The 19,577-nt window shown below is 48.9% G+C and overlaps 1 protein-coding gene across 2 annotated transcripts in view; it reads right to left on the bottom strand.

The window, feature by feature from the left end:
* Nucleotides 1-2,223: 2,223 nt before the first annotated feature.
* The window catches only part of DTNB (dystrobrevin beta), a 139,330-nt gene continuing 121,976 nt past the window's right edge, over nucleotides 2,224-19,577 (bottom strand). The window contains exons 18-22 of one of the 2 annotated variants that reach the window (XM_061625917.1): nucleotides 8,244-8,406; nucleotides 6,929-7,018; nucleotides 4,103-4,156; nucleotides 3,061-3,096; nucleotides 2,224-2,541 (exon numbers count right to left, since the gene is read on the bottom strand). In XM_061625917.1, coding sequence (XP_061481901.1) covers nucleotides 3,092-3,096; nucleotides 4,103-4,156; nucleotides 6,929-7,018; nucleotides 8,244-8,406 — 312 coding nt within the window. In that variant the 3' untranslated portion in view covers nucleotides 2,224-2,541; nucleotides 3,061-3,091. Of the gene's footprint in view, nucleotides 2,603-3,060; nucleotides 3,097-4,102; nucleotides 4,157-6,928; nucleotides 7,019-8,243; nucleotides 8,407-19,577 lie in introns of both variants that reach the window. The other variant, XM_061625915.1, reaches the window with a different exon arrangement.

Here is a 19,577-nt window from a genome sequence, read left to right as displayed (position 1 = left end):
TTGGTTTTTATGTTCTCAGCAATGTGCTCCTCAAATTCTTTTTTAGCATCCCTTATTGTCTTCTTGCATTTCTTTTGCTAGAGTTTGTGTTCTTTTCTACCTTTCCCCTCATCATTCAAAGACTGGGCAGGCTGCTGAACAAGAGGAACAATGGTTCGCCTGAGCAAGCCAGGCATTTCCTGTGCTTAGCAACGCGCGTCAGAATGACCTGGGTGAAACCCCTGGCTCAGAATCCTCTTGTTTCTGGCTGCAGATTTTGCTGTGTTCACAAGAGTCACAGAGACACCTGGAAACAGGTTTGGGTTTCTAGAAACCTTTTCGAATGCTCTGAAGCTAGCCCGAGCAAGGAGAAGCAGCCTCCCCAGGGAGAAGTGGCGGATGGTGCTCTGGCCCTGAGCCTCGGCCCTCACGTGCGCTCAACGGAGCTGTTGTGCTTCTCCCAGATTGCTCACTGGCAGCGCTCACATCCCTCCCCTTCCCAAGAGCCAGCCTGGAGAGATTTCTTCCCACTTCTGGCCTCCAGAGGCAGGCCTCAAGCAAAGGCTTCCAAGCAGGTTATCGTCACGCTCCCCTGCTTGGTTGACAACCCCTTCACAATATTTAGATTGGACTAAATCTCCAGCCGACACGGCAGTTGGTCTTCTCTCGTCGCAGGAGCATCCTCCCCACAGAGCCAATACAGCTGGCCAGCTCACACCACACGGACCTGCCTCCAGGGATTATGCCTTTGCCTTCACTCACTGCCCCCTATCAATTAATGTCATTGGCCCATTCCAGAGGTGTAGTCATCCAGGGTCTCTGGGGGGGGCATCTTAGATCCTTACTTTTTTGGGAGCAGGGTCCCAGGGTCTCCAGCATCGTACAAGCCAATCAGCATGGGAGTGTTTTAGTCACTGAGAAGAGTCTTCTAACATGCTTCCTTGTCCTTTCCTCCTGTCTGGAGCTAATCAGAGTGAAAGGAGGCGAGGCAGCCACAGAGAAGAATTTATTTCAGTGACGAACAGTCCCTGTTTTGTGTTTATTGGCTCCTAGGGAAGTCTGTTGTTGTGGAAGTAGGCATGAACAAGAACCTCCTTCTCAACGCAGCAGCAAAAATGGGGTGTGGGTGGCTGTAACCATCATGAAGGGACCCTGCTCTTCTGAATTTGCCGCTACACTACCGGCCCATTCATTCATTGCCTCTTTCCAAATCCCCATGAAGACAAAGGGAATTACTTGCGTGGCTTCTCCTGGCCACTAACAAAGGCAATCGGCTTCCCAGTTGAGACTGGCCTTGGGTGCCGGGTACCCCAGCAGGCCAGGGTCGTTCTTGTTCCAAGACCAGCTCGCTTCTGGCGAGAACCTGCAAGGCCACAATGAAGCCAGCCATGTTGTTGCTGCTGCTGCCGCTGCCCCATCTTCCCAGGATTCCCCACAGGGCAGCCTCCAGACGCTGGCCTTTTCTCCCACTGCTCTCCTCCTGGCATCCCAACACTGAACCATGGGGCACAATGTGCCAGAAAGTTCCCTGCACAAGCTGCACTGAAACAAGGGGGAGCTACGCAACAGCATTCATTCCAATGGGGCTTGCACATGGGAGCATCCTGCTGGGCTGTGTCCTGTCTGCTTGCCTTCTTGCATGGTCCCCTACGCCTGCCATGCCCGGCTCCTCCCCTGACCTGTGTGACATGCACCTGTAAGTGGCCCAGGCATGCTGACATTCACAGACGCAAGGGATGTCTTGGGAAAGTAAGAGGGGCCGACTGCAACAGAATCTGTGCCTAGCGTGCCCTCTGCACTGTGCCTGAGGAAACTCGGTCGTGTAGAAGTCTACTTGTCAGTGTGCGCAGGAGGAAGCGAAGATTGCAAGCAGAATGGCCTATGCACCATGAGGTGAGGATAACTCTGCTGCGGGGGGGGGGGAACTGGATGGGCTTTGCAGAAGGGCAGTTGCTCTTTAAAAGGTTTCCTTGCTGAAACTGAGATGAGGTGCTGCCCAATTAGCACTGGATGCAGATGGAAACAGGACATGCAAACTGAAGGAGATGCCCCTGCCCTCCCCCCACCCCCAGAGGGCTGCTCTGTCTGTCTATCAGCAAGAGGAGGAGGAGGAGGAGGCCTCCCTGCTCGTTGCAATCTTCACGGCTTCACAAAATGGTGGGATGTGTCAGCTGGAACATGCCTCGTCTGAAAGATGTGGAGACGTATTTCGAGGAGAAGCTCACACCTCTTCACCTGTGGCAAGACAAACAGCAGCTGGCAGCAGAGGGCCCCTCCTCCTGCCGCCCAGCAATCCTGCAGGTGAAACCTACACAGCCACCTTCCGCTGCTTGCAGGGTAGCAGTCCAGAAAGCGCTCTGAGAATTGGAGGGGCTGGCGGACAGACCGTCTGCTTGGAGGCAGAGAGAAGGCTCTTGGGTTTGCCTGCTCATGTCACTGTGCTCACTGAGGTTCCTTGGTGGAGACCCACGACTGCTGAAGCACGCCTCTCAAGAGCTCCATGCACCTCAACCCTCCTGCAGAGCTGCAGAGTCACAGTCAGCGGCTCCAGGTGAAAAAGGCCTACAAAGGGATTTGGGGTTGGTGATCCACTGGATCCAATGGACTCTGGGACCTTTAATGGCTATGAGACACAAACAGGAGTCCAAAACAAAGCTTCTGAAGGAAGGTGACTCTCATTCTGCTAAACGCCAGCAATACAGAAAGGTCTCCCAGCATCAAAACTTGAATTCACCATCCACAGGCTGGACAGCCCTGCACAGCTATGGCAGGGACTGAGCGGCCATGAAGGGTCTGTGCTTGGCTCCCTGTGCTGCCGGGGTCAAGTGCACTGGGAGAGGCTCCTAAGCTAGAGCTGCCAGGATAGGCCCAGACCACAACAGCTGTGCTCGTAGCATAAAGAAGCTTCTGAGGAACCCAAAACCTTGCAGGGGAAAAAGGTCCCTAACGGCATGGCACGGGACTCTGGTTGCCTGCCTGCAGGCCAGCATAGCAGGCAGCCCAGTAGTTTGCCTTTGACTCAACTGTAAATGCAAGGGGAGCCACTCCCCCCACCTGGAACAGGAAAGGCCATATGCTTACCTGAATTGCTGGCCCATGTGGAGTCTTCCATTTAACCTGCAAGGGAAAGACAAAAACAAGAAGTGCGGGAAGGGCAGCAATATGCAAGTCAGCAGCAGCCGCCGCTGCCACACCCCACCCAGGCATGGTGTCATTCACTTATTTTGAAAGCTTAATACCGTGCTTTTGAAGCCAGCCCTTGAGGTGGCTTGTGGCTTATGGCTGGTGTTTGAAAATAACGCCATGAAGACAAATTAAATATCCAATGACAACCAAAACAAGCAGCTAATAATCCGCTGTGTGTTGCACGGCCACTCTATTCATGAAGGGTGACCAAAGGCCTGGTGGGAGGAAGACGTTTTCGCCACCCTCGAAAGGAGAGCATTTGGAAGCCGAGATGCATTTCGTTAATACATCTCACAACTATGGTGCAAATACAAAAAAGTCCCTGCACCACAATATTACTGGGGATATCCTCCCACCTACCACAAAGCAGAGCCCCACCCACTGATCCCAATGACCACTCAGGGCTTTGTACTAACACACTGAGTTGGAAAAAAATGGAAATGGACTGCCTTCAAGTTCATCCCTACTTATGCCGACCCTATAAAGAGGGTTTTCATGGTAAGCGGTATTCAGAGGGGGTTTACCATTGCCTCCCTCTGAGGCTGAGAGGCAGCGACTGGCCCAAGGTCACCCAGTGAGCTGCATGGCTAGTTGGGGATTTGAACCCTGGTCTCCCCGGTCGTAGTCCAGCACCTTAACCACTACACCACACTGGCTCTTACAGGCCAGCAAACTGGGATTGTGCCTGGCAGCTACACACTAGAGATTGTAGGAGTGGCGGCTCACTGGAAAGAAAGCAAATCCTGGGGGTTCTTGACCTTCGCCCTGCCCTGCAACGTAGGAAGAGTTGAGTTTCTGCATTCTGCCTTTCCATCTCCAAAGACAGCCCCGCCTGGAATGAGCCATCAGTGGCCCAGCTGTTGCAGCCGGCCCCCCCGGCCTCAGCTCCACAACCTTGCCAAACGCTTGGCAGAGAGGGTGGCCACAGTGTGCTCACCTCGGTCCTTTCCGTTCTGGATCTTGTCTTCCTCCTCTTCACCTCCTTCCTCCCCTTCCAAACAGAAACAAACAAAAATAAATCAGCAGTGAGGGGTGGATGAGGGGGTGTCAGATGGAAAAGCTCCAGGAGGTGCCCACAGGCGGGGCTGCAAGGGCAGGAAGTACAAGAAACTGCTGCCCTGGCCAGTGAGACAGGATGCCGCGCCTTCCGCAGAGCGGCGCGGCACACGCCTTGTCCACAGTCCTTGCTCGGGGGCGGGGGGGGGGAGGCGGTGGCGCTCAAAAGCCAGTCATCTTCCAGTAGGAAAGCTGGAAGCTGAACTCTGGAGGATCAGAGAACGGATGGGCAACTCTTGCAGGAGATGCATCCATAACTCTCCTCCCTCCTGAGCGCTCAGGGCGGTCAAAATCAACAGAACACAATTGTAAAAGATTAAATGTCTACATTAAATAGGCAAGTCTCCCTGACACCCTGGCAGTGGGCTCAGTTACTCTGTCAGCCTATTTCTGAAAGAGTGTGTCGATCCCCACTGGAGCCCAGCGTCTCCCCACATGGCCACAGACGGGGCAGGTCTGGCAGGGAACACCACCAGGCTGCACAGCTGCACTGCCTGCAGGGGCATGGAAGCTGGGCTCCAACAAGGCACCTTCTGACTCCGGGCGGCCTGCTTCCCTTGATTTACTCAAACGAGAGCATTCCAGACACTTTCCAGCGTCCCTTTGCCTGCATCTTATCAAACTGGGAGCCTGCAGTTTGTTTCATCTGTCATTTCCCTGCGCAGCAAAGATCTCAGCGCAACACACACAAGGCTCCACTCGCTGCTGGCAAAACAAGCCCTCCTTTGTTGCAGATTATTGCCTGAGACGCTGTGCTTTTCCAGAGGGAGGGGGACAGCCTTGCCCAGCAACCCCCACTGCTCCGATGGAGGTTCCATCTTGCCAGAGCTGAAGCCAGCACCTCCGGCTCAGTCCACAGGTACCAAACACGCCCGAGGACCTTTCTGCCAAAGATCCGGCCAAAAGGCAAGATCTGCGGGGGACAACATGGTAGCCTGGTTTATTGCTGGCACCGAGACTGCAAAGCCTTCCTCCCTCACCACCTTTGCCGCAGGCCTGGGTACCTCCCTCGCGAAGCCACAGGAGGCTGCAGAAAAGGCTTACCCACCCTGCTCAGTGGGTCTCCACAGCATACCCAGGCAGCCTGTGCTATCCCCCCAACCCTGGTGGCAGAGAATTCTCCCTGACATCCAACTAACACACTTTCTGCCCAATGAATGGAAGTCTCTCTGCACAGTCCTTGTGAGTCATGAAACTGCCGGCGTGGCCCAACGGAGCATTGACCCAGTTACCTAGGCAGTGGGGATGGGCTCCCTCTTCCCCTCACCCCCCCCTGCCAAATTCAGTGAGGGCAGTGGGAAGGCTTCATTCGCCCTTAGTGATGCTGCCACGTAGTCAGACCAGCTGGCCACGTGACTCGGTGGCTCTGTTCACTTAACTGCACTGTCTGCAACTGGAGAGCATCACTCTCTGGAGGAGCCCCAAGAAAGAAAGAAGGGAGAATTTCAGAGCAGAGCAGACTGCGGAGGAAACAAACAGGCCCGAAAAATGCACAAAGAGTCAGGGTCTTTCATAAATATCTTCACAGAATCATTGTTGTGTTTGTTATGTGCCTTCAAGTCTTACGAATTATGGCGACCCTAAGAATCAGCGACCTCCCGGTTCAGATCTTGTAAGTTCAGGTTTGTGGCTTCCTTTAGGGAATCAATCCATCTCTTGTTTGGCCTTCCTCTTTTTCTACTTCCTTCTGTTTTTCCAAGCATTATTATCTTTTCTAATGAATCACGTCTTCTCATGATGTGTCCAAAGTACGATAACCTCAGTTTCATCATTTTAGCTTCTAGTGAGAGTTCTGGTTTAATTTGTTCCAACACCCAATTATTGGTCTTTTTCACAGTCCATGGTATGCGCAAAGCTGTCCTCCAACACCACATTTCAAATGAGTTCATTTTTCTCTTATCTGCTTTTTTCCAACTTTCACATCCATACACAGAGATTGGGAATACCATGGTCTGAATGATCCTGACTTTAGTGTGCAGTCACAGAATCATAGAATAGAATAATCTTTGTCGCTCACCTAAACAGCAACGTTCTCAGCAAAACATGAACCCTGATAAAATTTAGTGTAGCGCTGGTTACTGCAGCCATTGCAAATACTATACATAACTACCTCCCCCCAGTTATGTTCCACCAAAGCAGTACAGAGGCATTAGGGAAAGGCCGTACGCCATGGAGCCCCTGCAGAAGGTGCCCGAAAGCGAGAGAACCACCAGCCAGCCAGTCTGTAGACGAGACGGACTGAGGCTGAAGGAGGAAAGATCTGAGCTGGGTGGACAAAACAGCCTCCCTACATTCCAGTTGTAATTGGGAGAGGAACGTGGAACGTGGCTGCATGAGTGTCATGAGCACCTCTTGCTGCTAAAAGGCATCTGGAGAACACAAGACTCAAGCACTAGTCTAACTCAGAAAGAGACCCAAGGGGTCATCCAGTCCACCCCATCCCCAACAGGACATTCTACACCAAAAGCGTCTGCTGGCAGGTGCCAGGGCCACCTGTTTTGGGAAGTTGAAGCCTTTTCTGCGTATTGGCCCAACAGAATGCAGGTAGACTTCCTGAGCAAAGCTGTCCTGCTCAGCAAGTCTTTGGGCAGATTTCTCTGATGAAAACCTAACTTCAGAGCAAATGTCTCAGGCTCCCAGTCCAGAGGATGCAGGCTGACCCTGCTGGGTCCCTTGCAGAGGCCAACCCACAAACTTTCTTGCATACCTGAATGAAGCTCCTTCACCAAAGACGACATTGTGTTTGTGATTGAATCAGCTGCTACCAGCAAATCATTACGGAGGTTTCGCCTGGTTCCTGAGGAAGAGAGTCAAAAGAACATGAACATACAGCTTTCCAAGGGACATGCATGAAGGTGGCGGTCACACCACGGCATAGGTGCACTGACGCTATCCCTCGCCCCGTGATGTGGCACCTGACAGATGAACTGGAAATGCCACCCTTCCCTAACAATAGTTGCCCTCTGGATAGGACGGCTTGCTTTCCAACAAAGGCTTGAGGGGAAGAGCCTGTGTCTACAGACTTAGGCTCCCCTTGAGAGAGTGCCGTTCATTGTGCCAAGGGGGATCCTATCCATACCCATCTACGCAGGGATGCTTCACAGACTCTTTATGATACTGAGTGAGAAGGTGGGTGGGTGAGTGAGGGGAAGGCACAGAAGAATCCCCCTTAGGATGCAAGAATCAGCAATACTGTTCAGATCCAGAATCTGACCCCCCATTTTCTAAATATCCCCCCACAATAGGGAATACAAATGCAAACTGTATTTGGTTCCCAAGGAGATGGGGTGGGGGAGGGGCGTGTGTGAGTTTTAAATTCCCCCCCAAATACAAAAACTAACGATTAAACACAAAATAAGGAGTTACATCATATAATAACTAACAGAAGGGAAAGTATTTTAACATATTTCCCTTTTATGTGTAGGTAAGTGTGTATGAACGATCCATTGGCAACTCACCCCAAACCCCTTCTAGGTGTGGGCTTTATATTGCAAATGGGCTGTTCAGACCCCCGTTTCCTGTCTGTGCATCTGGCACCAGGACCCACACATTCCATGGTTGCAGCCATGGATACGTGATGCTATTCTACCGCTTTCTGTCCACACCAGAGTGAAGCCTGACGGAATGTGGGTCTGGGCTGCGTTTTTCTGTTCCTCCCCTTAGTCACTCCTCCTCCCCCCTCTTGTGGCCATGCACACAAGTATTCCTGTACCTGTGTGCACACACCTTTTAAAAATATTTCCATCCCACTGGACATGTGCAATAGCGAAGGCTACCAGCCCTTCATCATCCTGTTTCACAATAGGCAAAATGGGATTTTGGGGGAGGACAATGTATTATTCCACTCTTGTGCAGATATTTAGCTTTATGGATCTGCTGCGATTGGGTGGCCAAAAACATTAGGAATGCCCTAAAGGTCCCCGTAATCTTTAAACAGCGCAACCACACACACACACACGCACCCAAGCCAAAAAATGCAGCACATAGCAGTAGCGCTGTGGAGTATTTCATAGCAGGCTCACCTTGTGCAAATGCTTCCTGAACATCTCCACCCACACCAGCAAGCGAATCTTGGGGGGCGTGCGTCGGGGTGGAGCCGGCTGACGTGGATCTGACTGGCATTGGCATGGAGCGCCCAGGGCCCCCATGGGTGGGGGAGGTCTGTGGAGAACTTGCTGCCTGAGCCTGAAACAAGAGATTGAGCCCAGTTTAGTCCCGACCAATCCTTCTTGGAAAGGTCTTCCAAGAGAAGAATGACGCCAGCTCTCCGAACCCCTAAAACAATGGCGCCAAGATGAGCGACAATCCAGCTTGGGGCAAAAGACATTCACCCTCTCAAGGACTGCCTGTGGTGTGCAGCCCCCAACCACCAGCAGCTGCAGTCTGGGAACCACTTAGGGGGCTTCCAGACACAGACAATTTAGCAGCACTTGGCTGAACTGGGAGTTTGCATCCAAACCTTTGGAGGATACCAGGCTGGGAAAGGGTGGAATGGACAGAGACACAGCCCATCTGCTCTACGCTGGAAGTGGAAGAGCAACTCTGCATCCTGACCGCCAACACTCTCCGGCCAAGTGAGCAATCCCTCTTTCCCCAGCCTCGCAAAGGGGGGAAGGGAGCGGCAATTTGCACTGGGACCACTGTGTGTGTGTGAAAGATTAAATGCCCCCTCCCCCCTCATGGCACTCTTGATCATAGCTGCCCCCTGCTGCAATTGGGGAGATCACACACACAAACAGCTATTTGGAAAGGAAGGAGTTAAAAGCAGGAGTGAGGAACCTGTGGCCCTCCTGATGTTGTTGGACTCCAACGTCTGTCACCCTTGACCACTGGCCCTGCTGGCCGTGGCTGCAGGGAGTCACACTCCAACAACATCTGGAGGGGCCCCACAGGTTCCCCACCCAGAGAGGCCACAGCGACAGAGTTGATTCTGAGAGAGGGAGACCCTTCAGAAGGAAATGGCTAAAGCACAATTTATACAGCTGCACAATAGGTCGGCCACACCTGAGGACATTATCCTATGGCCCCACTGTGTAAAGAAGTTGAATTTCCTAAGCCCAGGCAGAAGAGGCAGGAGCAGAGATGGTCACGCTGAGGGAAGCGGAAAAGTTACTCGGCTCAAGAAGGCTCCACAGCGGAAATCTCTGCTCACAACAAATAATTCACCATGAGCACAAAACCTGAGTTTTGGGCCTGCCAAAGTAACTTGAAGTGAGAAATGGGTCAACTTGCTGATAGAGGTCTGATGATGTACATTTGCCATCCTGGCCACTCCAAAAGTACAGATTAAGTTACTTGACATCCAGTACTGAACAAAGGTGGAGAGGGCAGAGGTGGAGGCTCCTGGGACGAAGCAATTCTGGCACACCTTAACAAGCAAACATTTGGTATCCCCAACCTGTCTGCAAAACATTTTATTCATTGGAAACTTTATGATCTGCTCTTCAAGTTTTATGCTGCATCATGATTTTAACTGTTTTATTGGTAACGGCTGTTATTTTAAATCTGTCTTATATTCACACTCTAAGCTACCAGATAATTTTTTGTGATGGGGCGGCCTATAAACAGAATAAATAATCAATAAAAGTAAGTAATAAAAATAGTACAAGCTGAGTTCTGACTTAACAAACACCAAGCTGAACACGTTAAAGCCGAACATGATCAGCCTCCCAGTCAGAAATCTTCCTTCGTCCCAAAGGCACCACCTGACATTCAGTGTATCTGCAATGGCACTAAGCGATGCGTAAACAGAGCTCGCAATTCATTCCCAAGGGTGCTGTGGGTGCTGAACTAGTTGCCCACATCTGACAGATTATGGAGATTTTAATCTTCAGATTTAGTACGGTGACAGTAGAAAACCCCCAGGGGACATGGATGGGAGACTTGAAAAAGTCAGTGGCCTGGGTTGGTTTGTCTACAGTCTTTCTCAGCCTGGTGTTCTTTGGAATACAACTACCACCAGCACATTCAGAGGGCACCAGGTTGGAGAAGGCTGGTGTAGGGGGAAGTTTTGGGCACAGATACTTCTACAACCCGGCCTGCATTACTCGCTCCATGCTGGTCCAAGAAGGGATACCAATTAGAAACAATTTGGGCAGAACGGCCCCATTGCACAAATGATACAAAAACAGCTGTGGCATCCACAATGGAATCACTGTGGATATTTAACAATCAAAAAGGCAGCAGAACCACCTGACTCCTCCTAGGAGAAACCCTGCTGGATCAGGCCAAAGAAGGCCCATCCAGGCCAGCAATCTGTCTTCCTCAGTGGACAAACAGATGCCCCAAAGGGAAGCCCACAAGAGGACACCAGGGCAGCAGCAGACTCCTGCTGTTGTGTCCCAGCAACTGCCTCCAACTGTGGAAGCAGAGCATAGCCATTGTGGCTATTAGCCATTGACAACCTTACCCTCCATGGATTTGTCTAAATGGAAATGGACTGCCTTCAAGTCGATCCCGACTTATGGTGACCCTACGAATAGGGTTTTCATGGTAAGCAGTATTCACAGGGGGTTTACCATTGCCTCCCTCTGAGGCTGAGAGGCAGTGACTGGCCCAAGGTCACCCTGCGAGCTTCATGGCTTGGTGGGGATTCAAACCCTGGTCTCCCGGGTCGTAGTCCAACACTCTAACCACTACGCCACACTGGCTCTCTATGGATTTGTCTAAACCCCTTTTAAAGCCATCCAACTTGGTAGCCATTGATATATTTTGTGGAAGTAAATTCCAAATTTAACTATGCGATGAGTGAAGTACTTTTTTTTTTTGGTCTGTCCTGTATTGTCCAACATTCAGCTTCACTGGATGACCCTGGGTTCTAATGTTATGAGAGAGAAAAACATACCCCCCCTATCCACATTCTCCATGCCATGCATAATTTTATACATCTCCATCATGTCGCCTCTTGCTCGCCTTTTCTCTAAACTAAAAAGCCCCAAATGTTGTAAACATTCCTCACAAGGAAGTTGCTCCATCCCCTTCATCATTTTAGTTGTCCTTCTCTGAATCTTTTCCAACTCTACAGTATCTTTTTTGAGGCGAGGTGACCAGAACTGTACATGGTATTCCAAATGCAGCCTCACCATAGATTTGTATAATGGCATCATGACACTGGCAGTTTTATTTTCAGTACCTTTCCTAATGATCACCTAGCTTGAAATTTACCTGTTTCCACGTTGGCCGCACACTGACATCTTCAGTGAGTTCTTCACCATGATCCCATCTGTGTATATGTGCAATTAGGATTTTTTGTCCCAATGTGCATTGCTTTATACATGCACTGAATTGTATTTGCCATTTTAATACCCATTTAATCAGTTTTGAGAAATCCTTTTGGAGCTCCTCCCAATCCCTTTTAGTTTTAAACACCTTGAATAATTGGATATCAGCAGCAAACCTGGCTCCTTCCCTGCTCACCCTTAATGCCAGGTCATTCAAGAACACGGTAAAGGGCACCAATCCCAATACTGATCCTTCGAGGACTCTACTTTCTACAGCCCTTCATTGGGAGAACTGTCCATTTATTCCTGCTTTCTGCTTCCTGTTCCGTTACCAGTTCCCGATCCACAAGAGGCCCTGTACAAGGTCTGCTAAGTTTACTCATTAGTCATTGGTGAGGGACTCTGTCAAAAGCTTTTCCAAAGTCTGTATACAATGTCTACCAGATCATAGATGAAAATGGAAATGGACTGCCTTCAAGTCGATCCCGACTTATGGAGACCCTCTGAATAGGGATTTCATGGTAAGTGGTATTCAGAGGGGGTTTACCGTTGCCTTCCTCTGAGGCTGAGAGGCAGTGACTGGCCCAAGGCCACCCAGTGAGCTTCATGGCTGTGTGGGGATTCGAACCCTGGTCTCCCAGGTTGTAGTCCAGCACTCTAACCACTACACCACACTGGCTCTCTTCAGATCATAGATAGAATAATAGAACTGTAGAGTTGGAAGGGGCCTATAAGGCCATCCAACCCCCTGCTCAATGCAGGAATCCAAATTAAAGGATACCTGACAGGTGGCTGTCCAGCTGTCTCTTGAAGGCCTCCAGTGTTAGACAGCCCACCACCTTCCTAGATAGTTGGTTCCATTGTCATATCACTCTAACAGTTAGGAAGTTTTTCCTGATGTCCAGTCGAAATCTGGCTTCCTGCAACTTGAGCCCATTATTCCATGTCCTGCACTCTGGGATGATCGAGAAGAGATCCCAGCCTTCCTCTGTGTGACAACCTTTCACGTACTTGAAGAGTGCGATCATATCTCCCCTCAGTCTTCTCTTCTCCAGGCTAAACATGCCCAGTTCTTTCAGCCTCTCCTCACAGGGCTTTGTTTCCAGTCCCCTGATCATCCTCGTTGCCCTCCCCTGAACCTGTTCCAGTTTGTCTGCATCCTTCTTGAAGTGCGGACACCAGAACTGGACGCAGTATTCAAGATGAGGCCAAACCCAGCCTTTCCCAACTAGTGGGCCACCAGAAGTTGTTGGACCACAACTCCCATGAGCCTCAGCCAGCATTGCCAATGGTCAGGAAAGATGGGAATTGTGGTCCAACAACATCTGGTGGCCCACTAGTTGGGAAAGGCTGGCCTAACCAGTGCCAAATAGAGGGGAACCAATCCTTCATACAATTTGGAAGCTATACTTCTGTTAATGCAGCCTAAAACAGCATTTGCCTTTTTTGCAGCCACATTGCACTGTTGGCTCATATTCAGCTTGTAATCAACAATTCCAAGAATTGTTCTCGCATGTAGCATTGCTGAACTAAGTATCCCCCATCTTAAAACTGTGCATTTGGTCTCTCTTTTTCCTAGATGTAGAACTTTACACTTATCCCTATTAAATTCCATTCTGTTTTCAGCCCAATGCTGCAGCCTATCCCTTTGAGTTTTGTTTCTGTGTTCCAGGGTATTAGCTATCCCTCCCAATTTTGTATCATCTGCAGATTTGATAAGCATTCCCTGCATCTCCTCATCCAAGTCATTAATAAAAATGTTGAAAAGCACTGGGCCCAGGGCTGAGCCCTGCGGTACTCTGCTCATTACCTCCCCCCAGTATGAGAAGGAGCCATTGATAAGCACTCTTTGAGTACGATTCTGGAGCCAGCTGTGGATCCACCTGATAGTTGTTCCATCCAGCCCACATTTAGCTAGTTTGCTAATCAGAATACCATGGGGCACTTTGTCAAAAGCTTTGCTGAAGTTGAGATATATTATGTCCACAGCATTTCCATGGTCTACCAGGGAGGTTACCCGATAAAAAATGAGATAAGATTAGTCTGGCAGGATTTGTTCTTGATAAATCCATGTTGGTTTCTAGGAATCACTGCATTGTTTTCAATGTGCTTACAGACTGACAGCTTAATAATCTGCTCCAGAATTTTCCCAGGGATTGATGTCAGGCTGACTGGTTCTAAGTTCCCAGGTTCCTCCTTTTGCCCTTTTGAAGACAGGAACATTAGTCCTCCTCCAGTCATCCAGTACTTCACCCATCCTCCACGATTTTGCAAAGATAATAAACAATGGTTCAGCCAGTTCCTTCAATACTCTAGGATGCAGTTCATCAGGTTCTGCAGATTTGAACTCGTTCAAAGTGATTAGGTATTCCTTGACCGCTTGTCTATCTATCTCAAGCTGCAATCCTGCCCTTTCAACTTCACGTTTGCCAGGAGTGTCATAGACCCTCTTTGGGAGAAGACTGAGCCAAAGTACGAATTGAGCACTTCTGCCTTTTCTTTGTCATCTGTGCATACCGCACAGTGCATACCGCAGATCAGAAAAGGTACCGCCAGGGCCAAGAAGATGCCAGCATGGTTAACAAGCAAAGTCAAGGAAGCTCTTAGAGGCAAAAAGTCTTCCTTCAGAAAATGGAAGTCTTGTCCGAATGAAGAAAATAAAAAAGAACACAAACTCTGGCAAAAGAAATGCAAGAAGACAATAAGGGACAAAAAGAATTTGAGGAGCACATTGCTAAGAACATAAAAACCAACAACAAAAAATTCTATAAATACATTCAAAGCAGGAGACCATCTAGGGAGACAATTGGACCCTTGGATGATAAGGGAGTCAAAGGTGTACTAAAGAACGATAAGGAGATTGCAGAGAAGCTAAATGAATTCTTTGCATCTGTCTTCACAGTGGAAGATATAGGGCAGATCCCTGAACCTGAACTAACATTTGCAGGAAGGGATTCTGAGGAACTGAGACAAATAGTGGTAACGAGAGAGGAAGTTCTAAGCTTAATGGACAATATAAAAACTGAGAAATCACCGGGCCCGGATGGCATCCACCCGAGAGTTCTCAAAGAACTCAAAGGTGAAATTGCTGATCTGCTAACTAAAATATGTAACTTGTCCCTCGGGTCCTCCGTGCCTGAGGACTGGAAAGTGGCAAATGTAACACCAATCTTCAAAAAGGGATCCAGAGGGGATCCCGGAAATTACAGGCCAGTTAGCTTAACTTCTGTCCCTGGAAAACTGGTAGAAAGTATGATTAAAGCTAGATTAACCAAGCACATAGAAGAACAAGCCTTGCTGAAGCAGAGCCAGCATGGCTTCTGCAAGGGAAAGTCCTGTCTCAGTAACCTATTAGAATTCTTTGAGAGTGTCAACAAGCATATAGATAGAGGTGATCCAGTGGACATAGTGTACTTAGACTTTCAAAAAGCGTTTGACAAGGTACCTCACCAAAGGCTTCTGAGGAAGCTTAGCAGTCATGGAATAAGAGGAGAGGTCCTCTTGTGGATAAGGAATTGGTTAAGAAGCAGAAAGCAGAGAGTAGGAAAAAACGGACAGTTCTCCCAATGGAGGGCTGTAGAAAGTGGAGTCCCTCAAGGATCGGTATTGGGACCTGTACTTTTCAACTTGTTCATTAATGACCTAGAATTAGGAGTGAGCAGTGAAGTGGCCAAGTTTGCTGATGACACTAAATTGTTCAGGGTTGTTAAAACAAAAAGGGATTGCGAAGAGCTCCAAAAAGACCTCTCCAAACTGAGTGAATGGGCGGAAAAATGGCAAATGCAATTCAATATCAACAAGTGTAAATTATGCATATTGGAGCACAAAATCTTCATTTCACATATACGCTCATGGGGTCTGAACTGGCGGTGACCAACCAGGAGAGAGACCTCGGGGTTGTAGTGGACAGCACGATGAAAATGTCGACCCAGTGTGCGGCAGCTGTGTAAAAGGCAAATTCCATGCTAGCAATAATTAGGAAAGGTATTGAAAATAAAACAGCCGATATCATAATGCCGTTGTATAAATCTATGGTGCGGCCGCATTTGGAATACTGTGTACAGTTCTGGTCGCCTCATCTCAAAAAGGATATTATAGAGTTGGAAAAGGTTCAGAAGAGGGCAACCAGAATGATCAAGGGGATGGAGCGACTCCCTTACGAGGAAAGGTTGCAGCATTTGGGGCTTTTTAGTTTAGAGAAAAGGCGGGTCAGAGGAGACATGATAGAAGTGTATAAAATTATGCATGGCATTGAGAAAGTGGATAGAGAAAAGTTCTTCTCCCTCTCTCATAATACTAGAACTCGTGGACATTCAAAGAAGCTGAATGTTGGAAGATTCAGGACAGACAAAAGGAAGTACTTCTTTACTCAGCGCATAGTTAAACTATGGAATTTGCTCCCACAAGATGCAGTAATGGCCACCAGCTTGGACGGCTTTAAAAGAAGATTAGACAAATTCATGGAGGACAGGGCTATCAATGGCTACTAGCCGTGATGGCTATGCTCTGCCACCCTAGTCAGAGGCAGCATGCTTCTGAAAACCAGTTGCCGGAAGCCTCAGGAGGGGAGAGTGTTCTTGCACTCGGGTCCTGCTTGTGGGCTTCCCCCAGGCACCTGGTTGGCCACTGTGAGAACAGGATGCTGGACTAGATGGGCCACTGGCCTGATCCAGCAGGCTCTTCTTATGTTCTTATGTTACAATTTTGCCATCCCCACTGAGAGCTGTACCACCATTTCTTTTCTCTCTCTTTTACTATGGATGTACCTGAAGAAAGCTTTTTTGTTGCTTTTAGCATCCCTTGCTAGCCTCAGCTCATTCTCAGCTTTAGTCTTCCTGACGCCATCCCTGCAATTCCATGATAGCTGTCCGTACTCTTCCTCTGTGGCCTGGCCTTCCTTCCACTTCCTGTATGTGTCCTTTTTTGTTTTCAGGTCATTTCTAAGCTTCCTGTGAAGCCACACTGGCCTCTTCTGCTGTCTTCCCCCTTTTTCCTTGACGGAATTGTTTGCCATTGTGCCTTTAGAATTTCCTTTTTTAGAAATTCCCACCCATCTTGGACTCCTTTTCTCATTAGGGTCACTTGCCATGGAACCTTACTTACCATTGTTCTGAGTTTATTAAAATCACCTTTCCTAAAGTCCAGGGTGGAACCAATTACCTAGAGAAGTAGTGGGCTCTGCAACACTGGAGGCATTCAAGAGGCAGCTGGACAGCCATCTGTCGAGAATGCTTTGATTTGGTTTCCTGCATGGAGCAGGGGGTTGGACTGTTCCAACTCTATGATTCTATGATTCTAGAGTACATGTATGGCTACTCTCAGCTTTGGCTTCATTTAAAATCAAGAACTCAAGTATAGCATGGTTACTGTCCTCCAGAGTCCCTGTAACTTCCACTTTATCCACCAAGTCATCTCTGTTGGTTAGAATCAAGTCAGGGAGAGCTGATCCTCTACTTGCTTCCTCCAACACAAGTCAAGAATGTCTTGAAGGGACTGTTTGGCAGAATTTGTTTCCCAATAGATATCAAGGTAATTGAAGTCCCCTATAATTACTACATCATGCCTCCTCAAAACATTGGCAATTTGCTTTGCAAAAGTTTCATCTTTTGTCTTCTCCTTGATTGGGTGGTCGGTAGTAGACTCCAACCACCATGTTCCTTTCCTTCCTTGCCCCATTAATTTTCATCCAGATACTCTTGGTGGGGCTCCTCCTCCTCCTCTTCTCTTCTTGCCGTGGGGTGTGGTTTCATTGCCTCTGCTTGACTGAGCTTCAGCCTCTCACTTGCTGTCGTGTGGGGTCTCCTGTAATTCTTCCTCTGCAGGCTGTCCTCCAGTCTCATCCTCAAGTGCCTGGAAGTGGTTCCATAGTTCCACTGGTGAAGGATGTCTTCCAGCTCTTCTATTCCTAACTGTCACCCTTTTCAATGGAGTTTCCTCCACTTCATTGTTGCTCTCCACAACAGTCTCCTCTTCTGCTTCAACTTGCTGTTGTTCTTCCACCTCCTGTACTTCTCTTTGCTGTTGTTCTGGAGTTCTAAGAACTCTTCGTCTTCTCTTAGATGCTTCAGTGTGGCCACTCCAGGCCCCTCACTTTTTCTTCCAACAGCATCACCAGCTTGCACTTGTTGCATGTGTACGCCATGTTGTTCTCAGGCAAGAAAACAAACATCTCTATCCATGCACATGTTGACACACTCGAAGAACCCACAAGGAATAATCCTGCGGTGGTGGAAAAGTATCAGACTCAGTCACTAAAATAAATGGTTCTGCTCTGAGTATAACTTAGTCAGACACAACCTGAAGTTTTGTGTGCATGTAGGAGGGTTTGTGCCACGGTCATCCTTTGGATTGTGCAACCTGCTCTGATCAAGGTCTTCTACTGTTATCATCACCACATTTCTGTCCCACTTTTCCTCCCAAGATGTATACACACATCTCCTTCTCCCTGTTTTATCCTCCCAACAACCCTGTGAGGTAGGTTAGGCTAAGAGAAGGTGACTGACCCAAGACCACCCAGTGAACTTCATGGCTGAGTGGGGATTTGAACCCCGATCTCCTAGGTCCAACACTCTAACCACTACGCCACACTGGGCTTGCTCTGAAAGTGGCTTCAGTCAGTCTGCACCAGGAGCAAGCAGAGAGCCTTCTTTTTTCATCTCAGCGCTGCTCCCAATTTGCTGTGCGATAGCAGACTTAGCCTGTGTCTCTGTCTTGTGCTATTTAAACACAGAAAGAGTGAGAAGCACTCACTGCTGTCTAGGACTGAATACTTGTGACTAATACCATAATTACCCCATTAAAAATTTACAGCCCCAGCACATCCTCCCTTATTCAGCTTGTGCTGTTTCATCTGGTCTTTATCCTCTTTTTTTTAAGTTTTAGAAATAGCCCCCTGCCTTTGAACCACATCTGCTACTATGGAAACCATGGCGTCACAAGAGGAGCCTGGTGATGCCCACTGAGGCGAGATGGCCTGTTTCCCTTTCTACAGAGCTTCCCTTGAGGAACGTGCCGTGGAGGCTGATGCCAGGCACAGAGGGAGCTTCCCTAGAGTAGACCCAGGTGGGTGACACTGCAGCCGTGGCCTTCCCTTCTCCAGTGCCTCTCCTAGGAGCCAAATGTAGGCCTGGGAAGGGGTGCTCCTTTCGCTCACCCTAAACCGCCTCCAAGCCAGATTTGCTCAGGATTTAATGATTAACTGGATCCAGTTGCATCGAAGGCCATCAGCCACAGCCAACACAAATCCAGGCAGTACTTCAGGCCAGGGAATGTGGCCTCCTCAGTCTTTTACAGGCCAGCCATTGATGGCCTCAGATGCTGAGGGGAGCCCCCAGGCCAATCATCCCCCAGGAGTTTGGGAACTCCTGTGGCTTCCATCTTGAAATGCTGTGTGGTCTCTCCAGGCTGCTGGGCTAGATGATTGTTTGCCGCTTCCAGGCCTGCATGGATCAGGGCCTGCAAGCGAGACAAAGGGCTTGTTATCCCACTAGAACAACTGTGCAAAGACCCCTGAACTCACGTCAGTTTCTCTGTTGCCTGACATCTGGGAGGATCAACCGAGTGAAGTGGCCAAGTGTGCTGACGACACTAAATTGTTCAGGGTTGTTAAAACAAAAAGGGATTGCGAAGAGCTCCAAAAAGACCTCTCCAAACTGAGTGAATGGGCGGAAAAATGGCAAATGCAATTCAATATCAACAAGTGTAAAATTATGCATATTGGAGCACAAAATCTGAATTTCACATATACGCTCATGGGGTCTGAACTGGCGGTGACCGACCAGGAGAGAGACCTCGGGGTTGTAGTGGACAGCACGATGAAAATGTCGACCCAGTGTGCGGCAGCTGTGAAAAAGGCAAATTCCATGCTAGGGATAATTAGGAAAGGTATTGAAAATAAAACAGCCGATATCATAATGCCGTTGTATAAATCTATGGTGCGGCCGCATTTGGAATACTGTGTACAGTTCTGGTCGCCTCATCTCAAAAAGGATATTATAGAGTTGGAAAAGGTTCAGAAGAGGGCAACCAGAATGATCAAGGGGATGGAACGACTCCCTTATGAGGAAAGGTTGCAGCATTTCGGGCTTTTTAGTTTAGAGAAAAGGCGGGTCAGAGGAGACATGATAGAAGTGTATA

This window comes from Rhineura floridana, chromosome 4 (assembly GCF_030035675.1).
Source record: "Rhineura floridana isolate rRhiFlo1 chromosome 4, rRhiFlo1.hap2, whole genome shotgun sequence".
In the NCBI taxonomy this organism is placed as follows: Eukaryota; Metazoa; Chordata; class Lepidosauria; order Squamata; family Rhineuridae; genus Rhineura; species Rhineura floridana.
The sequence above is the reverse complement of the archived record's forward strand: the minus strand, read 5'-3'. Positions and strand labels throughout refer to the sequence as shown.